The 27,627-nt window shown below is 39.3% G+C and overlaps 1 protein-coding gene across 1 annotated transcript; it reads right to left on the minus strand.

Moving 5' to 3' along the window:
- Window positions 1-1,773: 1,773 nt before the first annotated feature.
- gpbp1l1 (GC-rich promoter binding protein 1-like 1) lies at window positions 1,774-27,627 on the minus strand. The gene is made up of 12 exons (XM_061732932.1): window positions 27,474-27,627; window positions 23,906-25,269; window positions 22,420-22,534; window positions 16,620-16,749; window positions 8,176-8,504; window positions 6,872-6,947; window positions 6,563-6,759; window positions 5,561-5,704; window positions 4,237-4,392; window positions 4,016-4,140; window positions 2,566-2,668; window positions 1,774-2,472 (listed from the first exon to the last, which is right to left on the minus strand). The coding sequence occupies exons 3-12, from the start codon at window positions 22,477-22,479 to the stop codon at window positions 2,302-2,304; spliced, it is 1,491 nt and encodes a 496-aa protein (XP_061588916.1). The 5' UTR covers window positions 22,480-22,534; window positions 23,906-25,269; window positions 27,474-27,627; the 3' UTR covers window positions 1,774-2,301.

Below are 27,627 nucleotides of genomic sequence, written 5' to 3' on the forward strand. Positions count from 1 at the left end.
AATACTATTGGGGAAAAATAATAACTACCACGCTAACTAACATGCTAACAAACAGTTAACAGGCTCTTATTTATTATATATTAATTAATTACAAAGTATATCCTCAAACTATGACCTACTAGTCTAAATTTGTCTAAAATGTGTTGAAAAAGGTGATATTAGAGTTTTACCTTTTCACAGAAGAAATTTTACGACAGGTCAAGGTTGTCTTAAAGTTAAGAAAAAAGTCAGAACAAATTTGAGAACTTTTATTTCCAGAATACCATTTATTAAGTTTTTTCTTAAGAAGAAAGTTGAGAAAATACTTAAGAACTTTTTTGGAGAATATGACTTCTTCTCTTTTTTCTTCTTAAGACTGAACTTAAGAAAAAAATGACACTTAAGATTTTTCTTCTTAAGAATGTTTTGTGAATCGGCCCCTGGATAACAAGCTGATGACGACTATTAATTAGAATCAGGTGTGATGATGCAGGGAAACATCTAACATGCAGGACTGGGTTGGAGACCCCTGGTATACATGAAACAATATTAAAGATGCATTGACACCCGTTTAGTCCACTCCATGATCAGAACAGTCTGATACGGGTCAAAGAAGCAGACTTGTATTTTTATTGTAAAGCATTAAATGTTACTCTGGTCCGCTTCAAACTGATCAAATGCAGGAGAAAACTACAACGCGGGGCATTGTGGGTAATTATTGTAGGAACTTGTAGCGGTTTTCGGGAGAAATCCCTCATGGTCAGAGTTCTAATCAGGGCCGTCAATTGGGTAAGCCAAGGTATGGCAGCCGCCACACATTTGTATTGATTATTCTATTACTTAATACATATAGAATAACTACAAATGCAAATCAGAACAACATGATCGATTTCACTAGTTATTATACACTGCAAAAACTCAAAATCTTAAGAATATTTGTCTTATTTCTAGTTAAAATGTCTAATTTTTAGTCAAAGAAAATCTCATTACATTTAAGACAAGACTCAAAAACAACCATTTTCACCTGTTTCAATTAGATTTTCACTTAAAATAAGTAGAAAAATCTGCCAGTGGAACAAGATTTTTTTGCTTGTAATGAGAAGATAAATCTTGTTCCACTGACAGATTTTTCTACTTATTTCAAGTGGAAAATTTACTTGAAACAGGAGAAAATTGTCAAATAACAAGTTATTTTTCTGGTAATGACTCTTGTTTTAAATGTAATGAGATTTTTTGACTAAAAATGAGACATTTTAACTAGAAATAAGACAAATATTCCTGGTAAGATTTTGAGTTTTTGCAGTAAGCGAGACTGCATTTGAAAAAGTTCCAGTTTTCTTGACCACACAGATAAGCTACATAGCAGACTTCTGTGATGAGTGTTTGCTGGACGTGTTGGTTGATACTCTAGTTCTGTGACTCGTAACCTTGCCATACCTTAGCTTCCACTGAATTCTAATAGGGACAGACAAATATGGCACAATTTCTGGCAACAAGCTCCCACAGGAATAAAGAAGTTTGCAAATTAACTAGAAGTTGCGCTGCCTTAACCAGTAGATGGGAGACTTTTCTTCTTGGCTGTCTGGTCTCTCTCAGTGATTGTTGATGCAGCGGGAGGAACACATTAGTGCCCATTGGCACAGTGTCTACTGAACTATTAATTACGGTAGGTGTGGAAACACCTAGAGCAGGTTTATGAATAAAAAGAATCCATAAAGTTAATTCAATAGCAGGGCAGGACCAGTTCAAACTAAAGCAAAACCCACATGCACTTAAAACAAGACAGGAGTCAGATTCATATTGAAACATATCAGCTTGTCAGGAACAAATTTTTATTAATGTCATAATTAATAATGTGTCATCAGCATCATCAATGAAATGAGTTAGTCTGTTTAAAGCAGAATCAAGTGTGCATTCTTTACCCTTCTTTTCTTGATGAACACTTCAGTTCCACAAAGCGAGGAAGAAAAAGGATGAGGATGTGTGTGTGTGTGCGTGTGTGTGTCGGTGTGTGTGGAGGGGGGAGAGGGTGTAAAAGACGTCAGGGACTGCAGTGAAGGAGGAAACAGGGAAAATGATGTCTGGCAGAGCAGGAATCTCCCCCTTCACTGGGATATGATTGGTTTTTCCCTTGTGCAAGAATGACGACAAAAAACACAACCAAAAGAAAAGAAAAAAAAGAAGTCAAAATGGTGATCTAGAAAAACAAAAATAAGAGAGAAAGGGGGATTGCTTGCTGAGATGTGATGTTGGCTGTTTTTGTTTGTTTTTTTTCCTTCTTTTTTTGTTTTGTTTTTAAATTTTTTGTTCCGTAAAGCCACGTTAGGATTTGATGCAGTCGTCGTCGTCAGAGGTCTGGCTGCTGCTACTGGTTTCGGACTCGGAGCCCTCCTCCACGTGCGCCTCCGCCACACTCCTCCAGGGAGTGAAGTGCAGGGTCACACCTCGTGTCCGTGGAAGAACACCATTCCTCTGCATGCCATTCCTCTTAAGCTGGGCAGAGAAGGCACACATTTAGAGTGTGAATAACAAACTTCTCAACTAAATGTTTGTGGAGACCGGCTGAGGTCTGACTGGACGGCTCACCTGTTCGGTTTTAGTCTGGAACTCTCTCAGCTCGTCCTCCGTCAGAGGCAGGAAGTTGTCATCATTTTCTGGGTACTCCTGCCAGCCCATGGCCTTCAGCAACCTGGAGAAGCAAGATAACATCGTGTTTAGTTGATGGAGTGTGGGTATCCAGAACTAGGCCTGTGTTGAAAAAAAATAGATTTTCCAATTCTAAATCAATTCGTATGTCTAAAAATCGATTTTTTTTCCTTCATCATTACATTTTCAACTTTTCAACGACCTGAGAATAACTGGCGCCATGTTTTTCCCTTTAAATATGTTTAAAAGGTATGAAAACATTAAAGTTTTCAGTTATAATTGCATAAATTGTCCATATTTCATTACTTTATACTATCTTGGGGTTACAGTTGCATAAAATGCTCAAAACCAAATTCTCAAAAATTTAAAACCAAAAAAGAACGAAAATGGAAAAAATAAAAACAGAATAAGGGAAAAAAAAAAAATCAGGCCCCGTTTACACGTAGCAAAAAACGGTGGCGTTTTCATGCCTTTTGGCCGTTCGTTTACACGAAAACGAAGCTCAAAGTCACCAAAAACGATCATTTCTGAAAACTCCGGCCAAATTGGAGATTTGGAAAAACTCTGTCTTCACGTTTGCGTCTAAACAGAGAGAAACGGACATTTAGGCTTCAGAACGTCACATTATGAGACAGAAACGTCACCAGCGTCATGAGTGACACCTGTGTTTACAATTTGTTTGGCCACCGTCAATATTTTCTTGTATTTTACCTGTTTTATATTCTAAAGTCACACTTAAAAGTAACTCCACTTCTCTGTCACTCCAAACGAAAGACTTTCGTTCATCTTGGAAGTAACTGGAAGTTACTCGTGTCATTTGTTGATGTTTTTTTCCAGGATTCTGATTGGCTAGCATGACTTTATCTTCTCGTTACACTGCCCCCTGTAGGTTTGGCTGCTCATAGCACCTTAACAGCTATTTATGCGGGTTCGTGTAAATTATGGTATTTTTCAAAACATAGAGGGGGAAATATCCGTTTTTGTAAATACCCGGCTATGTGGAAACGTGGCCTAAAACTGATTTCCTCCGTCTCCGTTTCCTCCCTGGATCTGTTTGGTAATTCTGCTCCACGATGTTTCTGAAAGCAGTTCTATCAGCATTCTGGGAGCTGATTGGTCCTTACAGCATCATTAGCTGCAATACTTGCTGTTTAATCTCAATATAATACTAGTATTAATATGTTGCAGAACTAGACTGTCATATAATTCATGCAACAGCTCAAAAAACAGTTTTAATAACATTAACCCAAATCAATATCGGAATTGAATCGGATCGAATCAAATCTTGATAATCGATTCTGAATCTTAAGAATGGGAATTTAATCTATTCTTGACATTTGAATGGATCCCCAGCCCTATCCAGAACACACACACAGCCAGGTTTCCTGACCTGTGCTCTGCCTCCAGTGAGCTGGACAGGTGTTCAGTGTCGGAGTCACTGAGGGAGTAGGACAGACCGTTCTCATGGCAGACTTCCTCGCTGTAGGGTTTGGGCTCTGGGGTACTGCTTTCACCCTAAGGGACAACATTCCCATTAGAACAAAATACAGTTGAGAAGATGTTGGGAAATGAGCAGAAAATCAGCTCAAACTAATCCCCGCTGCTGCGTACCTCTCCGGATGTTCCTGGGCTGCTGCTGGTCGTCAGCTCCCCAGTGCCTTCGTCCTTCAGAGCTCGGAGAAACTCGCTCTTACGGTCCGGACCGCGACGCATCAACTTGAGTCTTGACGGAGCAATATCTATTGGGGGAGTCGTGCTGGAAGGGTGCTGCACAAGAAAGTCCTGATTAGTCTTGCAATGGGATCTTTCTCACATTGGTCAAATAGAGGGTTTGCATTGACGTCACTTTCTCACTGGACCACGCTCCCTTACTCTCACTGAGTGGTAAAACATCAGCAAAAACAGCTGCAACTAGTGGAGAAGACGGGATAACAGCTGATTATCGGCTTAAATTCAAGTCAGTTGGACTTGACAGTGACCCGTACAGTTACCCCAAGAACCAGTGGTCCATGGACCTTAATATTTGGTACAGTTACCAAGAACCAGTGGTCCATGGACATTAATATTTGGTACAGTTACCAAGAACCAGTGGTCCATGGACATTAATATTTGGTACAGTTACCAAGAACCAGTGGTCCATGGACATTAATATTTGGTACAGTTACCAAGAACCAGTGGTCCATGGACATTAATATTTGGTACAGTTACCAAGAACCAGTGGTCCATGGACATTAATATTTGGTACAGTTACCAAGAACCAGTGGTCCATGGACATTAATATTTGGTACAGTTACCAAGAACCAGTGGTCCATGGACATTAATATTTGTCCACCAATCCAGTTTCCTGATATTTATATGTTCTTAATTTCTACGCCGGGGGAAATACACGAAGCAAAGCTTGAAGGCTTACAAAAGTCTTGACGCTTGGTCCGACTTCAAGACAGGATTTGTTGGTGAAATTAAAGTGATGAGGACACCGAACTTTATGATTTGACCGTTTAACGTTAGCTACCCAAAAATCCAACATTACCTGATACAAAATGGGAACCACAAATCCACGTTTCGGTGTCTGGAATCCAGTTGTTTCTGTGAATTGCAGCGATCCATTGTCTCTCTTAAGCTTATTTTTCGTCAGTCTGTAAAACGATAACTCTGATTTCTTGCTAAATCTATAAGTACAGTCGATCACACAACAGCTCTTTCCCGTTTTAGATGTTTTCCAGTTGCTCAAACTGAAAGTCTACGCTGCCACTCAGTCTTTCTGACACTCAGTCTTTCTGACACTCAGTGGGTGTAACCCGCTGTGAAGTCGCATTTGTGACGTCATGCACATTCCCTCTATAGTTCAGACAGAACTTCAAAGGAGTTCCTTTTTCCTCGTTTTGAATGAATGAATGAATGAGTATTGCTATGATGGGAGGGGTCCAGTCCTCACCTCTTTCTGTGTGTTGTGCTGTGGTGCACTGACGGGGGTGCTGGGTTTGGCTGCAGAGACGGGGCTGGTGAAGACTGAATCCCGGCCTGGCATGTGGAGACCAGACTTTGTGATCTCTCGACCACCGGATTTCCATTGGGTGCTCTACAAACACGTAACAGACAGAGTGGTTGGATCAGACTGGCACACTGACCACTCGCTGGGCTCGCCATCTAACCATACACCTTGGTTCAATACTAAGCAGAGGTGTCAAGTAACAAAGTACAAATACTTCGTTACCTTACTTAAGTAGAAATTTTGGTTATCTATACTTCACTGGAGTAATTATTTTTCAGACGACTTTTTACTTTTACTCCTTACATTTTCATGCAATTATCTGTACTTTTTACTCCTTACATTTTAAAAACAGCCTCGTTACTCTATTTCATTTCGGCCTTTAAATAAAAACTATCCAGTTAAATTGCTCCATCCAGATAGAGTGAATTTGGTTATGGTTGTTTCAGATGTTCTTGTCCAGTTTTGTTCTTACATCCGTTCCCTCAGATTCCTGCAGCTAAACTTGGATGTACATTCCAATAAAGGTTAGGATAAATGATAACATGCCTCTGAAGTTTGACTTTTTGCACCATTACAATACTTATAGGCAACTATTCATCATATCTCCTGCTCTCTGAAACACATGTTAATGCTCAATAGTACACATATATGGTTCTTTAATATATTTGCATTATACTAAGATGCATTCATTTTCAATGGCTTTTGTCCTTAATGGCTTTTTTCCCCCCTTACATTACTTTTACTTTTATACTTTAAGTAGTTTTGAAACCAGTACTTTTATACTTTTACTTGAGTAAAAAACTTGAGTTGATACTTCAACAGGAGTATTTTTAAACTCTAGTATCTATACTTCTACCTGAGTAATTAATGTAAATACTTTTGACACCTCTGCTAATCATACACCTTGGTTCAATACTTAATGAAATCAAACAGCTATTAACGTACTTTGGTGGGGGCCACGGCGGGCTTGGGGACCAGGTTCTTGTAGACACTGGAGCCTGTGATGGGAGCTTTGCTGCCATTGGTGGGCAAGGAGCCAGCAGTGGCAAACCCTGCAGAGAAAGCTGTGCTAGTGTCCTCCTTGGAAACCTTCTTGATCACCAGCATTTTGGACACCATTTGTTTGCCACTGGGTGGATTTTCTGAAGCATGATTGGGACAAACGGAGAGGAGTTGTTCCACTTGATAATAAAAAGGTACATAACAGAGATGCAAACTTATCAATTTAAATAAAGTGAAGCTTGAAGCTCTTACCCCACACCCCAGCATGGGGAGCGACTGCTCGCATCTGAGTGCCAGGCTTTCCAGGTGTTTCAGGGTTTAGGGAAGGCTGAAAGACAAAGCAACTGCGTGAAATATTTGGTACGGAGCATTTAGGAATTTCAAAATAAGTAATGTTGTCCCGATCGATCGGCCTTTTCAAAACATCGGTATCGGCCAGAAAAGTATTGGGACATACCTAGTTATTAATGTTTTTAATATATATTAAATCGTTTTATAAATCGTTGCATTTAACGTCACTTCCGGCCGGCGAAGTAAGTGAAACTAATAATAATAATAATGACTTGGATTTATATAGCGCCCTTCTAGGCACCCAGAGCGCTTTACAGAAATCATTATTCATCCATACACATTCTCTCCAGTGGTGGTAGCTACATTGTAGCCACAGCTGCCCTGGGGCAGACTGACAGAAGCGTGGCTGCCATATCGCGCCTAACGGCCCCTCCGACCACCACCAACATTCACACACATTCAAACGCAATCACACGGGGCAAGGTGGGTAAGGTGTCTTGCCCAAGGACACTACGACAGCAAACTGGGACAGAGCGGGATTCGAACCGCCGACCTTCTGATCATTGGACGACCCGCTCCAACACCTGAGCTACTGCCGCCCGTCTAATATGGTTTACATGTTTGAATTGTGAAATGTTATATCTGTTCATGTTCATTAAGCTGCTGCTATTCATTTCATCCATTCAGAATGTTGCACTAAGTTTAAGCCAAAAATTATTTTAATTTTCTTGTATTTGTGAGTTTGACTGGATGTCATTCAACTACCTCTTTTGAAGTTAAATTTATTTATTTTTGTTATTGCACTATTCTGCACTTTTTGTTTTAGTTTACAATTTCATGTTTTCACATTTTGTGGCACCAGAGCTGATAAGCTTTGTTGAAATAAATGTCCATGTTGTTCTCCAATGGACAATAAAAGAAACTTGGGAGTTTTAGTCGTCTTTTTTTTTTTTTTCATTCATTGCCAAAATGTATCTGATCGTAAAAAGTATCGGAAATGTATTGGGAGCCAATAAAGGTGATCGGATCGGGAAAAATTGGGATCGGCAGATACTCAAACTCAAGTGATCGTGATCGGATCGGGAGTTAAAAAGTCCTGATCGGGACAACCCTAAAAATAAGTTTACTTGCAAGAAGAGAAAAATTGAAAAAAACAAAACTCTGCCTCCCTGTACTACTTGGCAATCTCTTGCGATGCATGATACTCGCAAAATAATAATAAATCAATTAAAAATCATGCTTGGTAAAGAGGGTTGTCAACTCACAAAGTCCTCCTCCACAAACTTCAGCTTGTCGTCCTTGCCGTCCTTGCGTTCCTCGTTAGGAAACTTGTCCTGGTACGAGGTTCCTTTGCGAGGATGGAAGTTGCCGTTGCGTTGCCGGTGCCCCACCTGCCTGTCCCTGTCGCCGCCTCCTCGTTTGGGATGGCGCCCCTGGTGGTGGTGGCTGTCCTGTGCACCCCGTGGAGCCCCATGCCAGCTGGGGGTTTCTTTCCAACAAGAGCCCCCGGCCAGCCCACCGTGCCCTCCCTTGGCCACCCCCGAGTCCACGGAGTCATGTCTCAGGAGCAGCGAAGGCTGCTGCCATCCATCCCCTGGAGAGAAGGAAGATAGGGAGGAAATATAAGACACAGCAGACTTAAGGATGTGGGGAACTAGGCCTTAACTGATTACTGGACAGGTACATTATTTGGCGCTTTTCAACTACCGTATTTTCTGCACTATAAAAGGCGCACCGCATTATAAGGCACACTTAATATATGGTAAAATACCGTACTATAGTGGCTGAGGTTGAGTTACGTATCTACCTGATGGAGCTGCGCTACAGGAAATGCTACAAAATCCTACAGTACTTAGTCTTGTTGTCTTCTTCATTTAGATCACACAATCAAATACGTCACAGCAGCTTCTCCAACCTCCTACTTCTGATCTGGGAATTGAAAAACGAGGGCGAGGCGAGTTGTGCTGAGTAGGTACTAGTGTAAAAGCGCCAATTGAGGGTGATACTGAGCTACAGCACAGATCTAGTTTCAAAAAATCCAATGTCATTAAATAAATAAATAAATAATAAATAAATAATAAATAAAATAAATAAATAAAAATCGATCTTTAGACATATGAATCAATTTTTAGGAATTAATATGATTTAGAATCGGGAAATCGATTTTTTCAACACAGGCCTACGAAGAGCATACTTCAAGTCCCGAGTTCCCACACGGACTGGAACTCGGCGGACTGGAAGTTTGTAGTCAGCACCATAGACATATATATGTATATATTTATATGGTCAGCACCGGAGTCCCACGCAAGACGGAGCTTGACGAGCCTCGCTCATCTTTAAGGGCTCCTGTTTGGAAACACTTTGGTTTCCCGGTGAAAAAAATAACAGACAAAGACAAATAGATAACACGAGAGCAGTGTGCCGACGTTGTTCCCCAGCCATCGGGCACGTTTCCGGCAACACCTCAAACCTCATAACGCATTTGAAACGGCCCCAGTGAATGTGAACATCACTGCTGTGAGGAAAGAAACCAGCACCACGTCAACGCAGCGACCTCTAAAGCTATAACTAATGCCACTGCTGTTTTTATAGCAGTGAATCTGCAACCATACTCAGCTGTTTTGATGCAATAGATGGCCAGAACAACATAAGCCGATTCATAAATAAATTAATTCTTGCTGTAGCCTTCGGGTTTATGTTGGAACTTACTTGACCACACTCTACGCTGTAAGAAATTAAAATGAATGATGCAACTATTGCTTGGTAGAGCAAAACTACGATGAGGTAAAACAAAAACATAAAACAAAAAAAAATTAGCTATTGTATCCGATTGAGACTTTGCTTAAGAAGAAAGTAGTCACAATGAAAACATTTGGTCATCAATTAAAATGGTTGTAAATAAATCTAACTGAGTGGCAGTTTGAGTTCTCCTAAATTTGACACCAGTGTTTACATTTTTGGCTGCTTTTCCTTCAGTTATTGGTCTTTATTAGTAATAATTAGCATCCAAGTTGGAAGATTCACAGTTGTCGTTATCCATTTTAAACATGCTTTTAGAAAACCAAACGCCATTAATGATAAACACAGTTTTATGACCAAGGATAACCTTGAGAAAATGACACCAGAATTCCTTGAATCTTTATCAGTATTTGTCAGGGACGCATTACCAAGGCTTGATGGTTTACCAGCGTAAACGTTTTTATTACTTTTTAACAACAAAATGAAAAATCTGATGCGACATTTACGGTAGAATATTTTGGAGGGAGAGTATTGAAAAAGAAGGATTGCAGACGCCAGGAATTATGATGAGGGACTGGAAAGACAACGGAGACGACATCTCTATGACCTTCTGAGTGAAGAAATTATTCATCTACTAAAACCTCACTGCAGAAACTGACACAAAAAAAAAACTGGGGAAAAAAATAAATAAAAAATAAAAATCAGACTGAGATAAAACAGAATTACAACAACTCAGATTAAAAAAAAAGGGACATGGACAACATTTTAAAACTGGCCTGACTCTACATTTATTCTTAGTTCACATGAACAACTGCACAACTAGACCAAGGTATCCATCCTTTTGATCTCCATGCACAGAAAATACTTTTACTGCGTTTTACTGTCCCAACCGATGCAGACGTGTGCACAGTCCTCTAAAAAGCTACAGCAGCCGAGCCTTCACATGTCTGATGCTGACGGGCTGACAGCCAGCTGGACCTAGGAGGGCGACAGCAGCCCCTGCTTTCATCACCAAGAACAAGAAGGAAACCCAAAAATGACCAAGGATTAAGATCCCCACATTAAGAGTTCAGACATAAGTTTCATTTCAACACTTTACTCATGAAGCAGATTTATTTAGTCTTTAACAGGAGAGCAAAGCAAAAAAAAAATAAATACCATATATATATATATATATATATATATATATATATATATATATATATATATATATATATATATATGACCTACCTGTCCCACATATGGACTCACTTGAATTAAAAAAAAAAAAAAAAATACTAGTTATTTGGGATTTTGTTGTTGTTGTTTTAAGCATCAAAATGTCATGTGGTGCGACCGTCCGACCAGGACTCTTGTTTTGAAAACTTTTTTTGAAATCACTCTAAATGTATTTAAATCAATCTTCTGCCCTATCTGGCATGATTTCCGAAGTATCTTGTAGTGTATAAGATTGCAACACATTTGTATTTATATTTCCATCATAATATACAAACAAATTTGACTGATGTACATTTTATGAAATATCAGGTGGCACGACCATTAAAAAAAAAACAACCATTTTTGTATAATACTGAAAACTTGTAAAAAAAAAAAAAAAGATGTCAAGATGTTAAGGAAATTAATTCATTTTAATATAAATCATGGTTGCACCACATGTCTTTTTTTAAGGCTAGTGCCAATTCATCTTGACGAAAAAACTCTGAAATCACTTAATTTAAAATTTTTATATGAATTTATGTGTACACAACATTCTTAATGTTTGAACTACTGCAATAAATATTCTTTTTTTTATTATTTTGAAATTGACCTGTTGAAAATCCTTATTTGTCATTGACCCATATATATTTATAAAATAAATATATATTAGATATATGACATATTTTATACTAAAAATGCATATGTATATGCCTTAGGCTCTTACCAACAAGGTATTAACTATTAATATATATGCAGACAAAAAAAAAAAAGAAAAAAAAAAGGAGAGCAAAGCAAACGACTGACAACAGTGTAGCGACACAAGCAAGAGTAGATCACAGCTCGGATTGTTCCTCATATTTCTCAACTGTCCCTAAGTGGCAGCAGCACACTACAGCATGTAGCCTTTGTGGCTGGTTGCACAACCAACCGCCATGCAGATTTGATTAACAGCTTTTACTGCTGCTATTGTTTTGATTTGTTCTTTTAATTATCAAAATACTTCTTCCTCTGCATACCATTCCCAAATTTATGATGAAACATTCATGTGGTAAAGATATCACAAAGTAAGAAATAGCATCTATTTCAGTGGTGTTCAGTCCAGGGGCCTCATGTACTAAGAGTGCGGCGCACAAAAAGCGTGCGTACGCCACTTTCTACGCTCGGATGTACAAAGAATGACTTGAACGTAGAAAGTTGCGGTCTTTCACTCACATTAAGGCTAGTGTACGCACTTTTCTGAGGTTTTGTCCGTTGGCGACACTCACTGGTGATGCAGTGAAGTGCAGAATATGAGGAAACAATAAATTCACGACCACGTGAAGGACACGACAGTCCCCACATTACCAGATAAGTTACGCAAGAGTGGAGCTGCAACAATCTCACAATCAACCACATGACCTGCTGGTCCAGGACTAAGACTGGACCATCAGCTGGGGCTGCTGCAGGTCGGACATCTCTGTCACCATGACGACCGTATGGGACAACTGGAGATTAAAGCCAGATCCTAAAACATCCCATAACTGTGTCTGAACAGAAAAACATTAAAATACATTTTGCAGCGAAAAACCGGTTCTGTAAAGTTGTCTTTTAAAATAAAACTAAGATGTCACGGAAAGGTTGGTTGGTACGAACTGATGTGATTCAGCAATGATGAATAAAGTTTTCATTGAATGTTTAGGAAACTTTCAGAGTCTGATATTAGTCGGCTGCAGCTGCTGCAGGTCCAGAAAGTGTTTCTCCGGTGATGGACCGGGATCTAGACCGATTTCTCCTCCTGCGGATGCAACACTCCGAGTTACAGAAACTTTGTTCTTTATTTCTCACGTTTGCACCTCCATAATCCCGTTGGAACAACTTGTCTTTATTTCTGCAGCAGAGGAATCAGATCATGATGCTTCATGTTTTAAATATAAATGTATATGTTCACATTGTTATACTTATGAGAGAGGTGATCGCGGACATCCACAATGTGTAAAACTCAATAAACGTGTACATTGGTCTTAATCCGTCAGTATATAATTATACGCGTGACAATAAAGCGGAACAAGGAGCCGTTTTTCATCCACCAACTTAAGTTCTGGTGTCGGTTCTTAAAATACAAACAAGAAAAGCAGAGTGTAATGATGCACTAACGCTGCCCATAAACATTAACAAACCCGTACGATCATAATAAAACCAAAACTCTTCACGGAACGCAACACAAAGCAAAGAACAGCATTACCCATAATGCAATGCAGCTGAAATCGGTGGAAATGCCCCAAATAAATAATTTTTTCCAGGCCTCAACTTCTGACAGGACTATGTGCGCCCAAATCCACGCTGATTGGTTTGTACAGAGCAACCTGCGTGGATTTGGGCCTACGCACAGTTTTGTACATCTGAATTTTTTTTGGCGTACGTGTAAATTCCACGCACGGTTTCACGTTGAAATCCACTGACTCTTAGTACATGAGGCCCCAGGTCGTCAAGAGCCACCGTCCTGCAGGGTTTAGACGTTTCCCTGATCCATTACACCCTGATACAGATGATTGTCGCCAACAGAACTGTGCAGACCTTGATGACGAGTTGGTGATGACCACTAACTAGAATCAGGTGTGTTGATGCAGAAAAACATCAAAAACATGCAGGACAGTGACAGTGTTTTTTGACTCGTCTCTGTCCCAGTCGTTTTCCATTACAGTTCAGTATCACCTCAATGTGGGCTGGGCCTTGTTCTCGTTCTGTGTTTTCCCATCCAGTTCCCTCTGGATACAATCGTTGACGATGAGGCACAGAAACGTGTTGACCTCCTTGTTGCACCACGGAGTAGTTAGCTTGCCATCTTTCTGCTGTACCAAAGTTTAGTTGTAAAGTAAATATTGCAGTCACTGTTGATGGGTTTTAAATCTGCAGAGTGTGAAGGAGTTGCTCTCAAGACTCAAGAGACGTTACTCTCTGGGCAATCAGTGGCTTGAAGCCTGGTGACGTTGCATTTTCAGCCCGACTCAGCTCCGTTAGAACCCTGGCCAAGTAGGGGCGAATAAAGGAGGTACTAACCGGTCCTATCACCTAGTGGAAAACCCTTAAAATAAGACTACAGGCGAGCAGAGTAAGTATGAGCGGCTAAGCGCCATTATAGGGAAAAGTAGTTTGCAAACCTGCGTGCAAACTTTAAAAACAATCCATAAAAAACAAAAAAAAAACTAAACAAAAGCCTAAAATACGCACAAACAGATGCAGGACGGACTAAAACCACACTACTCTGAAGAGCCACCGCACACCACATTCTTGTGTCTCATTTAACGGTTTGACTAAACTGAATTCAAGTGAATAAACGACTCTACAACATGTGCAGCTCACTGAAGAGGTGGTAAAAACGAAAAACAACAATATATTTTCCCATCTCAGCTGCATTAATCACGGTCTTGCTAATGAGCAGTTAACCAGCAGAAAATACCAAACTTCTATAGAAAAAGTAGGAGAGTTTTGATTCAAACCAAATCACTGAACAGAAATGTCAAGATGAAAACTATTAAAGCTGCAAAATTGTTGTGTAACCTGATTCAGCAAATGCATGCTTTCACGTTTCTATAAAATACCATTTTAAAAAGAAAGGAAAAAGATGATTGATAAAGGTGGACGCACGGTCAATGATTTACATTGAAAGGAGAAACTTTAAAGTGGTGCAAATTCTTTTCTTTGTCAAACTATCAGTTTCAATTTTATTTGAACGAATATTTGATTCAAGAATCCTCCTCTTGCTCTCCCTATTTTTGGCAAAAAGAAAACAAAAAAAACAACCTACAATTTAACTTGGACATCCATCCTAACAATCCATCCTATCCCCTTGCAATAACAGCCTATCGCTTCATGGTATTTCAGCACAGAAATGCAGCAGACATCACGTCAAAGATGATTGAGACTCAAGAAAGTACTGACAGAAGAAAAAAACAACAGTGACCGAGCACAGAGACAAAACAAGAAACTCAGTGTCATAAAAGCAACAAACTTCCCTCAAGTAGGAGGAGGACCGGCTGAGCTGAAAACTTGAAGTTCTTATATAGTGCTGCTTTAACCTGAAGTGGTTTTTATTTCATCTTTCCTTCCGAGGCTAAGAGACCAAATTTCAAGTGAACAATTTCACGACTTTTAGAAATTCTTTGGGTGTTAAAAAGCTTTAAATTGCCCTTTAGGCTAGACAGGGTTCACTGGACTAATGGCCGTTTTTCTACGCTGCTCCGGCTGCTCTAGTTTTTTAAGTCAATCTTTTTCTCCAATATGCATGTAGTTTTCTCAACATAGTGTAACATAGCGTTTTAGCCATAAAACAAAGTGAAACTTTTATTCAATCACTTTTAAAATTGGGTCATCTGGCATTAGTTTTCTTTATTGATGAAAGTTTAAGGACAATACGAAGACTACAAATGCAATGTGGCTCAGTGAGAGCTAAATCAGACCCGTTTACATGTTGTGACCTTAAGACCCCGTCCACACGTAGCCGGTATCTGCTAAACCCAAGATATTTTCCTACGTTTGGACTTGTCATCCACATGAAAACGCAAATAAACGAATGTTTAAAAAAAACTCTGGGCAAAGTAAAGATTTTTGAAAACTCAGTTTATGTAGATGCGTGTAGACACACACAACTGGAGTTTTGTGTTTTCGAACGTCAGATTATGCGCCAAAACAACAACAAATCTGCTCTGACGTGCGACTTTTGTTTACTACAGATCTACAGATGATCCAGCATCTGTTCTCCAAGCTATTTATTAAATAAATGGTCTCTGCTCTTGACCACCGTTTACTGCGTTACACTGACGCAGAGCCTACACCGTAGGATACGCAGCGACGCGCACCGTACGCCGTACCCTACAACGTAGGCTACGGCGTAGGGCTGCGACGATAACGCGGCAGCTCCGTGGCGGGACACGGGGGGGACTCTGGCTGGTTACTGAGAGACCCGCCTGCCGGGGAAGCTGCGCCGTGGAGGCACAGATGATCTACAGGTTTAGAATGCTTATGAATGTGGTCGAAAACGCAGATCTTCGGTTATGTGTGGAAAGGGTTTTTTTTTTTAAACGATGTAATGTGGATACAAATTATTTTCTAAACGGAGGGGGGGGGAATATTCGGTTTTAAAAATACCCGGCTACGTGTGGACGTGGTATAAGAGTGTTTAAAAATGTGTCTCAGAGAAGGTTCTGATGTACGATGTGTTGGGGAGTTATAATAATCAATTTCATTTATAGATGGATAATCCAAGTTAATTTTTCTTAACAGAACAAACATCCATCTGATTAAATTGTTTTTTTCAGCAGAGGTGAAAAGCTGTAACTGTTTGCACAGCAAATTAAAACGTGACAGTTATCAAACCATGAAACTATTAGAAGTCTCAAAGAGCACAGCTGCACTGGATGAAGTCATCTTTTCAAGCGGCAGCTCGTGTTTATGGTAAACGCTGTAGATCACTGAGAAGTCAGCTACATGCCTGCTTATGCTGCCCTTTTCTAGATCAATTTTTCTTTTAATAGCCTCTCACACTTCAGCCGACATGTTTTTTGAAAATTCACAAGTCAGCCAGGTTCAACTGAAACTTATCTGGTACCAGTCACCAACCAAACCACCGCCATACCCCAAGTCTGCATATGTTACCCATTTATTTGAAACAATGCACAGCTCCACACCAACACCAGACAGATGGTGAGGTAGATAAATGTTCCTTTTCATCATAATCTCCATTCTGCCTCTGTCACACAGTTTGAAAAAAATGCAGTTCAGCCGTCGGAGCTTTTACCTGCTGGAGCACGCAGGGAGCCGTTGTTGAAGAAACCATCAGAGGAGTTGTGGCGGCGGCGGCTTACAGAAGTCCTGGCGTCTCTGTGGTGGTGTGGCTCCCCTTGTTTGTCAAGGTTGGCAGCAGGGGACTGCAGGACGACAAGAATGTCAAAAACGGGAAATTTAATAAGTACACAGAGAGAACAGAAAATAATACACTGTCTCCTTTCCAGAGTAAAATGACAAAGAAGAATGAAAATTATGAAATGGAAATATTTATGCTTCAAGTTTTTATCCCTTCTTACAAAGTTTATTTTTTTCATTTTTGTCCCGTTTTCATAATAAGTACACTATAGTTTTGTACATCTTCCTTCATCTCCCAAAAGGAGTTTAAATAACCTGCTTAAAAAGGTGAAATTAAGGATTTATTTTTAGATAAGTACATTTAAAAAAAAGAACACCTCCACCAAAATCCCTGAAGTGTCTTTTAGAAATGGGCTGTAAGATATCTGAATCCTCTTTTTATCATCCATTGAGGTTTAAAGATAAATGTAGATGTTCATCAACCAATACAGGCAATTGGTCCTAGGACAGAAAATAATTGCAGAACATCTGAAACAAATGATAACAATATATTCAAGAAAAAAAGCGTGTTATTTTGCCAGCAAGTACTGCAAGTGCAAGCAGTACTCGAGTCGTAAAAAAAAAAAAAAAAAAAAATCAGGGGGGATGGTGGATTTTATCATATGGGGACAGATCATTTTGTGCTGATTACAAATAATATAATATATTACAAATAATAGCACTGACCAAAACAGCTGCAGAAATACTGCAGGAATTACATAGCAGCAGTTAAATGCAGCCTTCTGTAAGCTTTAAATATCCACTGGACTTACATCAAATACATCAAAACACAACAATAAAAAACTGTTTTCTGAACTTATCAATATGACTCTGTCCTTCACAGGATAAGTAACATGGATCACTGCAAAAACTCAAAATATTAACAAGAATATTTGTCTTATTTCTAGTTAAAATGTCTCATTTTAGTAAAAAACTTAAACACTTAAAACAAGACTCATCACTGGAAAAAACAACAATTTTCACCTGTTTCAAGTAGATTTTCACTTGAAATAAGTAGAAAAATCTGCATGTGGAATAAGATTTTATTGCTTGTAATGAGAAGATAAATCTTGTCCCACTGTCAGATTTTTCGACTTTTCTACTTGAAACAGGTGAAAATTGTCAAATAAGTTATTTTTCTGGTGTTATTTTTCTGGTGATGACTCTAAATGTTGAAATAGCAGTAAAACCACATCCATTGATGAAATGACATAAGGGATGGAAAGGGGGGATGATTTTGACCGTTTTTATTTCAGTGGGGATGCCATCCCCCCTCAACTCGAGTAGTGCCTGCAAGCAACAATGATGAACTTGGATAACCTCTAAGACAAAAAAACAAAACTATATAAAATGTAAAAACTCTACTTCCAAACATGTCAAATCACTGCAGCAGGACAATCAATCACGGCAAACAACTAACACTGACATGAAGTCATGTGTCTGCAGGACTTTAGAGGACTTGTTTACATCTGGACTCTTGATTTCTCAGACAGGCGGATCGGTGGGGCCACTTCCTCCCTCTGAGATTACACTGGAACTAAAACAGCCTGATAGCTCCCACAATACCTCATGTAAACAAACGTTGGAGCTGCTGTGTGGTGGGAGACCTCTGAACTTGAATTATACCAAAGTGAAGTCCGTTAATGAAACGTTTCCCTGAGCTGAGTTTTCTGAATGCATTACACAGTAACTCCATTAACAGTAATATTGAGATGGGTCCTGACAAAAGGAAAACAACTGACCCAATGGGAGCGCCAAAACAGAGGAAACAATGGATTAGTTGCAACATTTACAGTTTCAATGTGTACTTGCATTGGTAATGTGCATATTTGGTGCAGCCAAGTAGCCCAACCAAGTGTTGACAAACATTCACACATTTCATTTTGCAGAGCTGCATGCAGCATTTTGATTCCGGACCCTGCACCTCGCCTCTTAATACAGATACACCAAATCAATACACAGCTTTGGGTTACACGACTGCAGGTTTATTCATAACATACTAAATCATCTCAAGGCACGTTCACATTTTCCAGGCCCTTTTAGCAACTTTTCTTTCTCTAACAGAACAGATTAAGAATGTAACCTCATGAGCAGAATTTTTTTTTTTTTTTCTAAAGTCCCTAATGCAACTTCTCAAAAGAAAATATTGTACTCCTACATTAAGTTAATTAGGGCTGCACAATGTGTTAAAAATGTATCATCAGCTAACTGTGTTGACCAATCAACCAAGAGCTTATAAACCTACACGTTTATGAGAGAGAAGAAGACTACAATTCAAATAACACAAACATGGAAAATGTAAGTATGGCACAATTGACTGATTAAAACCCTGATGAAAATGTAGAACAGACGGATCAATTGGCCCGTCGGTAAGTCCTGCCCCCTTAGATGCTGTCGCCAACTCTGACAATCTATAAGGGTTGTTCAGTTTTACGATGGCAACTGTCTGAGTGAAAACCTTCTCTGAGTGTTTTAGAGAAGTTTAAAACAGGAAAGGACCACCTTTCGTGTATATGGAAGTGCAACACGACTGTCTCGATCAAAGACAACCAAAACCTTGTCCCTACATAAATGACTCATTGTAAGGTCCCAGTAGCAACACAGCTTTAAAGTTTGCATTTATGGATCAACTTATTTGGGTTTCTTTGGCCAATGCAGGGCAGCCGATGACCAATTTATGATCCTGATTTCTTTGGCTGGTATGTTGGACCAATTTTCCTTTTTTAAGAACACCAGTACAACCTTTCCTCCCCTTTACCCACTGAGACTTTCTAAATCTTAGTGTACGTAGACTTTGAGATTATACCATGTGTTTTTCTTTCAAGCATCATATGTCTTCTTGACTCACTACTGTCAATGATGAAGTGTTAGAATTAAACCATAATGTTTAGTTTTACTATCTTTAAAACTTTATGGGGGACATATAAAAGCTGGATACGCGGAGACGATGTGTGATGGACAGCCAGGGCGAAGCTGGCCCACCACAATAGCTCCTTTCCCACTACTGAGCCAAAGCAGAGAGAACTGAAGCAGTCAGGCTAGTTGCTTTCCCATTGTCCCTTCCAGTGCTTATCAAAGCTAATCCACACTAGAGCTGGGCAACATGGACCAAAAGTCGATATTTTCTAGCTGAATGGCGATACTTGATATTTTTTCCGTGACATAATTGGGTTTTCCCCGAAAGCATTATAGCATAGCATCTCTGTTAGCTTCATTTTTTTCTGAGGCAAACCCTTAAAAAAACAGTCAGTTTTAATACAAAGCCTCGTGCCAAATGTCACACAGGTTCCTTTATTAACAGAGGTCTGCACAATATCAAAATGTATAAAACAAATGAAATAAAAATAAACTGCCTGCATATATAGGATAAAAATGCTTCTTAAATAAAATAAAACAAATAATATCCCTTTCCTGCATAACAATTTGTTATATATACACACAGCAATTAATTTAAAATACCCTGTGTAATTAATACAATGTAGACAGTAACAGGCAGACTTTTCCACTGAGGTTGACAGTTGTGCAAATAACAAAACATTTGTGCAAATCTCAAATAAAACACGTACCGGTAAACAGACAACACAGAGCAAATCTCCCATAATTACAACAAGTCTACTGTACATGATTTTACAGATTTTGTGCCAGGAAAACTAACCTGTCAACACTCAGCACACAAAGGTACTTTTTTGCCAGTATGAGGGGTCAGCGTTGATGTACAGTCAATTTGTCACAAAATAAGCTATATCGATATAAACGATATTGTCTCGTACCATTTCGCGTTTGAAAATATATCGATATATATTAAAATCTCGATATATCGCCCAGCCCTGATCCAAACCACCCTCGATTTCTGGCCTCACTTTCCTGAGCATCCACACAGGGTTCAATCAGGAGGTAGCGTCAAGTTAGAAGGATGGTTTTACAGTTCGGCAGCGCTCAAGTTTATTTTCCAGCTCATCTTGTTAACTGTATTTATGATGAGACTTGCTTCTCTTACAACTGTCGTCAGCATTTGTGACAGATTCAGTTTCAGATTACCTCCAGTTAACTTTTGCATCATCTCTCAGTGTTTACCTTCTCGGCCCATTTGTGCTGCCGCTTGTACAAAGATGCTGGGATGGCCGTTCTTTTTAGTAAACTGGATCCCGAGAATTGGTTCATTTAAAAGATTTGTTCACTGCATCATTCGGTACTTGATGGGCAGTCTGACTGCATATCAGACTCACTGAACTGAGACTGGGCTGAATGGTTTGTGATCATGATTCTTGGCTTCTACCGGTGTTGTCACTCTTGGACTTATTGAGTCTGATTCTGACAGTTTAAGCCACAGATTCTTACTCGAGACTCTCATACACTATGGTACATTCATTTGCATGGTATTTTAGCAAGTTCAGTGAATGGAGCAGGGATCCTAATGCTGCTGCATGTTCTTGCATTATGGGCCAGCCCACCTATTTAATTTTCTATCAAATGAATTATCTTGAAACAACAGGAAACAGAAAGTGCATAAAGGCACACCTTCCAAAGTGTAATTTTGAGTAAAGTCCTGTCCCCTTCGTTACATTAGCTGTTAGTTCAGGGATGCTGATTCAAAGTAATGTATTTCCAGGGAAACAATTACATTTGTTCAGTCTTGTGCGGTCTCTGCTCGTTGCCTCGTTCACAACTGGGATCAGCTGAACTGTGAAGTAAATTGATTGTTTTACGAAATGATTCAGTTCAGCTTATTCACCAAAAAAGGCTTTTTATTTTTCCATTGTTTGTAGGCCTGTGTTGAAAAAAATCGATTTCCCAATTCTAAATTGATTCTCATATTAATTCCTAAAAATCGATTCATATGTCTAAAGATCGATTTTTTTTCTTTTATTTATTTATGTATTTTTTTTTTCCAATCGTTACAACTTTTGGTTATTTTTTTGTTTATCCCCAAAAAAGGAATGTTTTGTTGGACACGAGAATAACTGGTGTCATGTTTTTGCCTTTAAATATGTTTAAAGGTATGAAAACATTAAAGTTTTCAGTTATAATTGCATAAATTGTCTATATTTCATTACTTTATATACTGTCTTGGGGTTACATTTGCAAAAAATGGTAAAAACCAAATGCTCAAAAATTAAAAACCAAAATAGACCGAAAATGGAACAAATAAAAACAATGTGGGAAAAAATAAAACCGATTTCATCCGTCTCTGTTTCCTCCCTGGATCTGTTTGGTAATTCTGCCCCACGATGTTTCTGAAAGCAGTTCTATCAGCATTCTGGGAGCTGATTGGTCCTTACAGCATCATTAGCTGCAATACTTGCTGTTGAATCTCAAAATAATACTAGTATTAATATGTTGCAGAACTACAGTCATATAATTCATGCAACAGCTCAAAAAAAAGTTTTAATAACAATAACCCAAATCAATATCGGGAATCGAATCAAATCAAATCTTCATAATCGATTCTGAATCTTAAGAATCGGAATCGAATCGATTCTTGACATTTGAATCGATCCCCAGCCCTAATTGTTTGTGACCTGGACACTATAGATATCCCCCCCAGTGATGGGTTTCCAACACAATGCAACAGCGTCAGACTCTTGTCATGATATATTGAGAACCAGACAAGCTTTTTCCAGCTTTGGTCAAGTCAAAGGACCTGTACCTACAAAACCTGCAAATGCGTCACACACATATGCATACACTTCCTTTACCTTGGCAGGCTGGGGTGTGGAGAAGTTAAGCCAGGCAGGGACAAAGTCATGCTGCGCCATTTAGGTCCAGTGTTTCCGGTCAGTGGATCGAGGCATCAAACCTCATGGCCAGGATCTACCGAAAAAGAATGAAGAAATACATCTATTAGTACCCTGCAATTATGATTCAAAACATAGATTAATTTATATTGAACAGGGACTCAAATGTGTCTTCTTCTAACTTTTTTTTTTGATTGCACTTCATCTTTTTAAGGGTTTTATCTATTTCATCAGTAGATGAAATTCACTGCATGAAGGTCTCCCATAAGACCAGCCAAAAACAAGTCCTATTCTTAGCAGAAAACAACAAAGCTCCTCTTGCTGCAGCTGTGCCTCTGAAGTTGATAACTGTTTGACAGCCTGCATGTAAAACATCTCATGGATCTCAAGCAAGGATTCTTTTGGAAAATGCTTGTGCAATACATTCTTGATAGGTTTTTGCTCTTGTCAAATGTATAACTTCTGCGTAGGCCTGTCCATTTAATTACATTTTAATCGTGATTTCTCATCGATGACAAAAATTATATCATTGATATAATTGAATATCCTGAAAGCCAAGAGAAGTTAAAGTATTAACTCTACTTGGCCATGGGTGAGTAATAGAGGTCACACTAGGGTTGCCGCCAAAAACATTTTGGGGTTTGTTTGAGTGGATCTACCTGCATTTGCTCTGATTACCTTTAACTTAATCCAAAATTTAGTTCACAATCTAGATTTTTTTTAAAAGTGTATATTAAGTTCAAACCAAGTAATCTACAGCAGTTGTTTGTTTTTTCAAACCAGAAGTTATAGATTATAGAAGGAAATATAATTTCAAACATCAGTATGCAAGGACCACTCTCAAGCAGATGTGTATATCGGTTGTGGGAGTAAAACTGTGGAACTCTCTACAGAATGATTTAAAGGAATGTACAAATTTACTTGGGTTCAAAAAAATGTATAAAGATAAAATATTTAAGTTATATGATCATGAATAGGCTGGGACGTAAACAGTACTATTGATATATGTGGTTGGTTTCTATTTAAGTGTATATTTTAGTGTAAATATTGGTTACATTGACTGTTCTTTTTGTTTTGGTATTGAATAAGGGGCAGGTATAATAAGACTTGTCTTCATCCTGCTCATTTTCGGTCATGGGTGTGTAGATTGAAGTGTACAAATGTACTACTGTAATATTGTCAAACTATGCACTACCATGCACGAGATAAATAAATAAAATATGCAACAAACTTTGAAAGTCAATGCATAGTCATTATTGTTTAGGATTTTTTTCCCTAATCAAGAAGCCGCTACCTCTGTGTACGAGCATCAAAGAATTGACACGTCTACAAACAAAAAATTGTAGACAAACGACCACAATTTATTGAGCTTCTTCTAAGTACAGCTCTGTGTATTCTCTCATGTATTTTCAAAGCAAGTGAGTGAGGTGAAATTTGGAAAAATTACCCCAGAGTCTGTGGCTCTGAAGTCCTCTGCCTCCTCTCTTGGTCTGGCTGGGCTCGATTCCTCAGGCCTGTTGGCGCTGATGACAGTGTGTGTCCACTGACGGATGGGGAGCAGCCCACCGAGAACCCCCACTCCACCTCCACCAGGACAGTGCAGCCCCTTTCTCCAGAGGCAGATCCCTTCGTCCAGGTTGAAACACTTGGAGACGAGTCAACAAGGTTGCAGGAATGATCTGGAATAGTGATCCAGAAAGCTGGCCGAGCAAAGTGGAGATTTGTGATGCACAAACACCAAGGGCTGTAAGGGAAAAGTTTCCTCCTCCAACAGGAATCCAAGCGGTTCTTTTGCTGATCGCGCCTCTGGTAAATCGTAGTTTCCAATCAGGGTAACTCTCCACAGGCAGGTTAATTCCTTCAATGTTTTGGAAGCATTTCCTTTTCTTGTTAAGGGTAAGACTCAAAAACTAACTGTACTTAATGCTGAATAGTGTAAATGGTGATTTGTCCCAGTGGTGAAGCAAAGTCAGGCTGTGTTATTTTCAATATAAGAAAACAGTCTGTAAAAATTGTCCGACCTGAATCATGGACAGCAGTAATGAAGCAGTTCCACTTTGACACCCGATGGAGGACAAGAGACAGGTGTTGCACTGCCACACTGTGTGCCAGTATGCGTCTGAGTCGATCCACCTTTTACCGAATCATTTTAAGATTTACTTAAACACACGCAAAGAAAAAAAAAAAAAAAGGAAAAAAAAAAAAAGAAAAATTAATCCAGATGCGTCTTTTATTGGCAATGGAGATCACTGAAAACCACTGCTCAACTCATTAAACTGATGAAAAGACTGTCTTAGTTTGAAGAAACAAATGAGTAAAGGTTCAAAGTCACATGACAATGAAGGAGATAAAGCTCTATGTTACATTGCTGTCATTTTCAGTTTTGGTTATTGAAACTGAGTAGCTGATGAATGAAGCATCATAATGCCTTTTCTATCCCTGTACCTTTTACCATCACATTTGAAAGATGCCCATTGAACTAGCTGGAGTTTTCTGACTGAAGTAGATGGAGAATTCAGCTCTGATTTCATAGATATACCAGTTCAAAAGTCCTTAATCAGTGTCCTTGAGCGACAGGAAGACTTCTCCAAAAACAAACCCTGTAGACAAATTGATCGACTTATTTTTCTAATCCGAGGAGGGAAAAGGAATATTGAAAAAGAGCATACATCCAAACTGATAGAGCAGGCATTTCCTTTCCTTCTTTGAGTGTAGGTTGTTGGTTTTTTTTGCCCCCCACTGAATGTTTCAGTGCAGGTTTCCACTTTCTTGCTGATGGTTAACAAGTATGTGCACAGGAACAAACTGGATCTGGAATAAACAAAGGAGAAAAAAAATGAACTTTAATTAAAAAAAAATGTTTATATTAAGTTACTGATCCTGATTACATCTGGTTTAACTAATACAGATTATGAAAACACTCCTGCAAGAAAACAAACTTAAAAGATGTTGCACTCAGTTTCAAGGAAACGATTTTGAGGAAGTTTCCATGCCAATTGACTGTAAAAACAAAGTGCTTACAGTCATTACTATTTAGAAAAAACAATGTGAGAATGGCACATGCACCACAGCATTTACAGCATTCAACAATGCTGCAAATCCCACTTTCAAAATAATCTAAAACTTGAATTAACACCAGAAAAAACTAATGATCTACTCCATCGATATTATACTGCAACAGAAGTAGCCTTTCCAAAGAGAAATACAATACGAATCCAATTTGCTCCTTCCCATTTCTGCAGTCATGTTACTGCATATTCCCTCTTCACAGAGGGTTCTTGTAAAACACGAAAATGGCTTTAAAAAAATAAAAATCCCGCCATAACCAACACCAACAAACCGCTTTTGACAGTTTAAATTTGATTTAGGAGGTATGAGGGGGAAGGGGAGTCGTGATCTGATCTATTTACACAGAAAGCTTCTTCTTCCACAAAGTGTGAACAATTCTGTAGGTAAAACATGCATGTTATACCAGCAGTAACAGCAGCAACACTACTGTCATTAACAACTCTCTTTAAACTGAACGTAGAAATAGCAATAAGGGACGCCCCGATTTCAGCAGCGCAGGCGCCAAAAAAAGGGACATCCCCAAAACTTCTAAACTGCATAGAAATGTATTTATTTTATATGAAAAAACAAAATTTAAAGTTTAAAGTGCTTTAATAGCATTGAACTTGCATGACTGTACAGACGGACAACCATGCTAGCAACTGAAATATCCTCCTATGCTATGTATGTCCACATCAGCCCAGGTGTATAATATAGCTACAGGTGAAGAATTTGGTGTAAAAGTTAATTTATTTCAATAATTCAACTAGAATATGGTGAAAAAGTTAATTTATTTCAATAATTCAACTAGAATATGGCGTAAAAGTTAATTTATTTCAATAATTCAACTTAAAAGGGGAAACTAATATATTACATAGTCCCATTACATGCAAAGTAAGATATGTTAAACCTTTATTTGTTATTATTTTAATAATTGAATTGGTTATTGATTTCATAATATAGATTTTTTCATTAACTGTAAGTCATAATCACCAAAATTATAACAAATAAAGGCTTGAAATATCTCACTTTGAATGTAGTGGGAAATAATATATTTGTTTCACCTTTAGTTGAATTTACTACGAATGAAGTTTTGCAATATATTCAAATGTTCCGACCTTCACCTGTATATTATGACATCAATAAATAAGAGCATAATATGTGTCTGTATTGGTTCAATACGGAACGCAACTTTTAATTCCCAATTACGGAACAATTCCGTATTTTAAGGGACGGGTGGAGAGTCTAATCGCGAGTCTCCATGTGAGTGTCGTACACAAACTGACAGTTATCAGGGACTTGTTAAGATCTTCTCAATGAAGTGTTACATAAGAGCTGCTCATCAATGAGTTGGTAACAGAGCTGGGGCTGCAGCGTGAGGAGAAACCCTTCCCTTCAGCCGCGTAGACGCGTGTAGCGCCGCGATTAACGACCAAAACAAACTCCTGGAGCCCAGACTCAAACGCTGATTTATGCTTCCGCGTTACTTCGACGCAGAACCGACGGCGTAAGGTACGCGGCGACGCGCACCGCCGCGTACTCTACGCCGTAGGCTTAACGCAGAACCATAAATCACGCTTCCATCGCTAACCCGCCTGGCCAGCCGGGGTTCACGTTAGCGTAGCAACCGCTAGCGGCGCCAGTCCGACCAAAAGAGAGCTTATTCGGGGCAGGTCGGGGCAGTAGGCGCGCTGAGACAGGTTAAAACGTATCCACGACTCCCGCGCTGGTGTATTTCTGGAGTTGTGAGCGGGATAAGTGAGGTAAACAGACCTGGACGTCTGGAACAACACTGTTTCAAAATGGCTACCCTAGCAGCGGCGCGGTGAGCTGAGCTGAGGTGAGTGGAGCTGCTGCTGCTGCTGCTGCTGCTGCTGCAGCTGCTGCAGCTCCGGCCCCGGGGGGCTCAGCCAAACTACACACAACTACCACCAAACTACTCCCGCCCGCTCACGGGAACCGCTTACCAACAGCGCTGCCGATGTTTGTTTGGGTTTTTAGTCGCGCTTTACTACCGCTGGCGCTGGCACCCAGGGATTCGAACCACCTCCACCGTGCTGCGTTCAAGACCCGCTGGGAAATTAGGCAACTTAGTCGAGTTCCGTTCAAAGCGAGATCTGA

The sequence above is a fragment of the Cololabis saira genome, chromosome 10 (assembly GCF_033807715.1).
Source record: "Cololabis saira isolate AMF1-May2022 chromosome 10, fColSai1.1, whole genome shotgun sequence".
Classification (NCBI taxonomy): domain Eukaryota; kingdom Metazoa; phylum Chordata; class Actinopteri; order Beloniformes; family Belonidae; genus Cololabis; species Cololabis saira.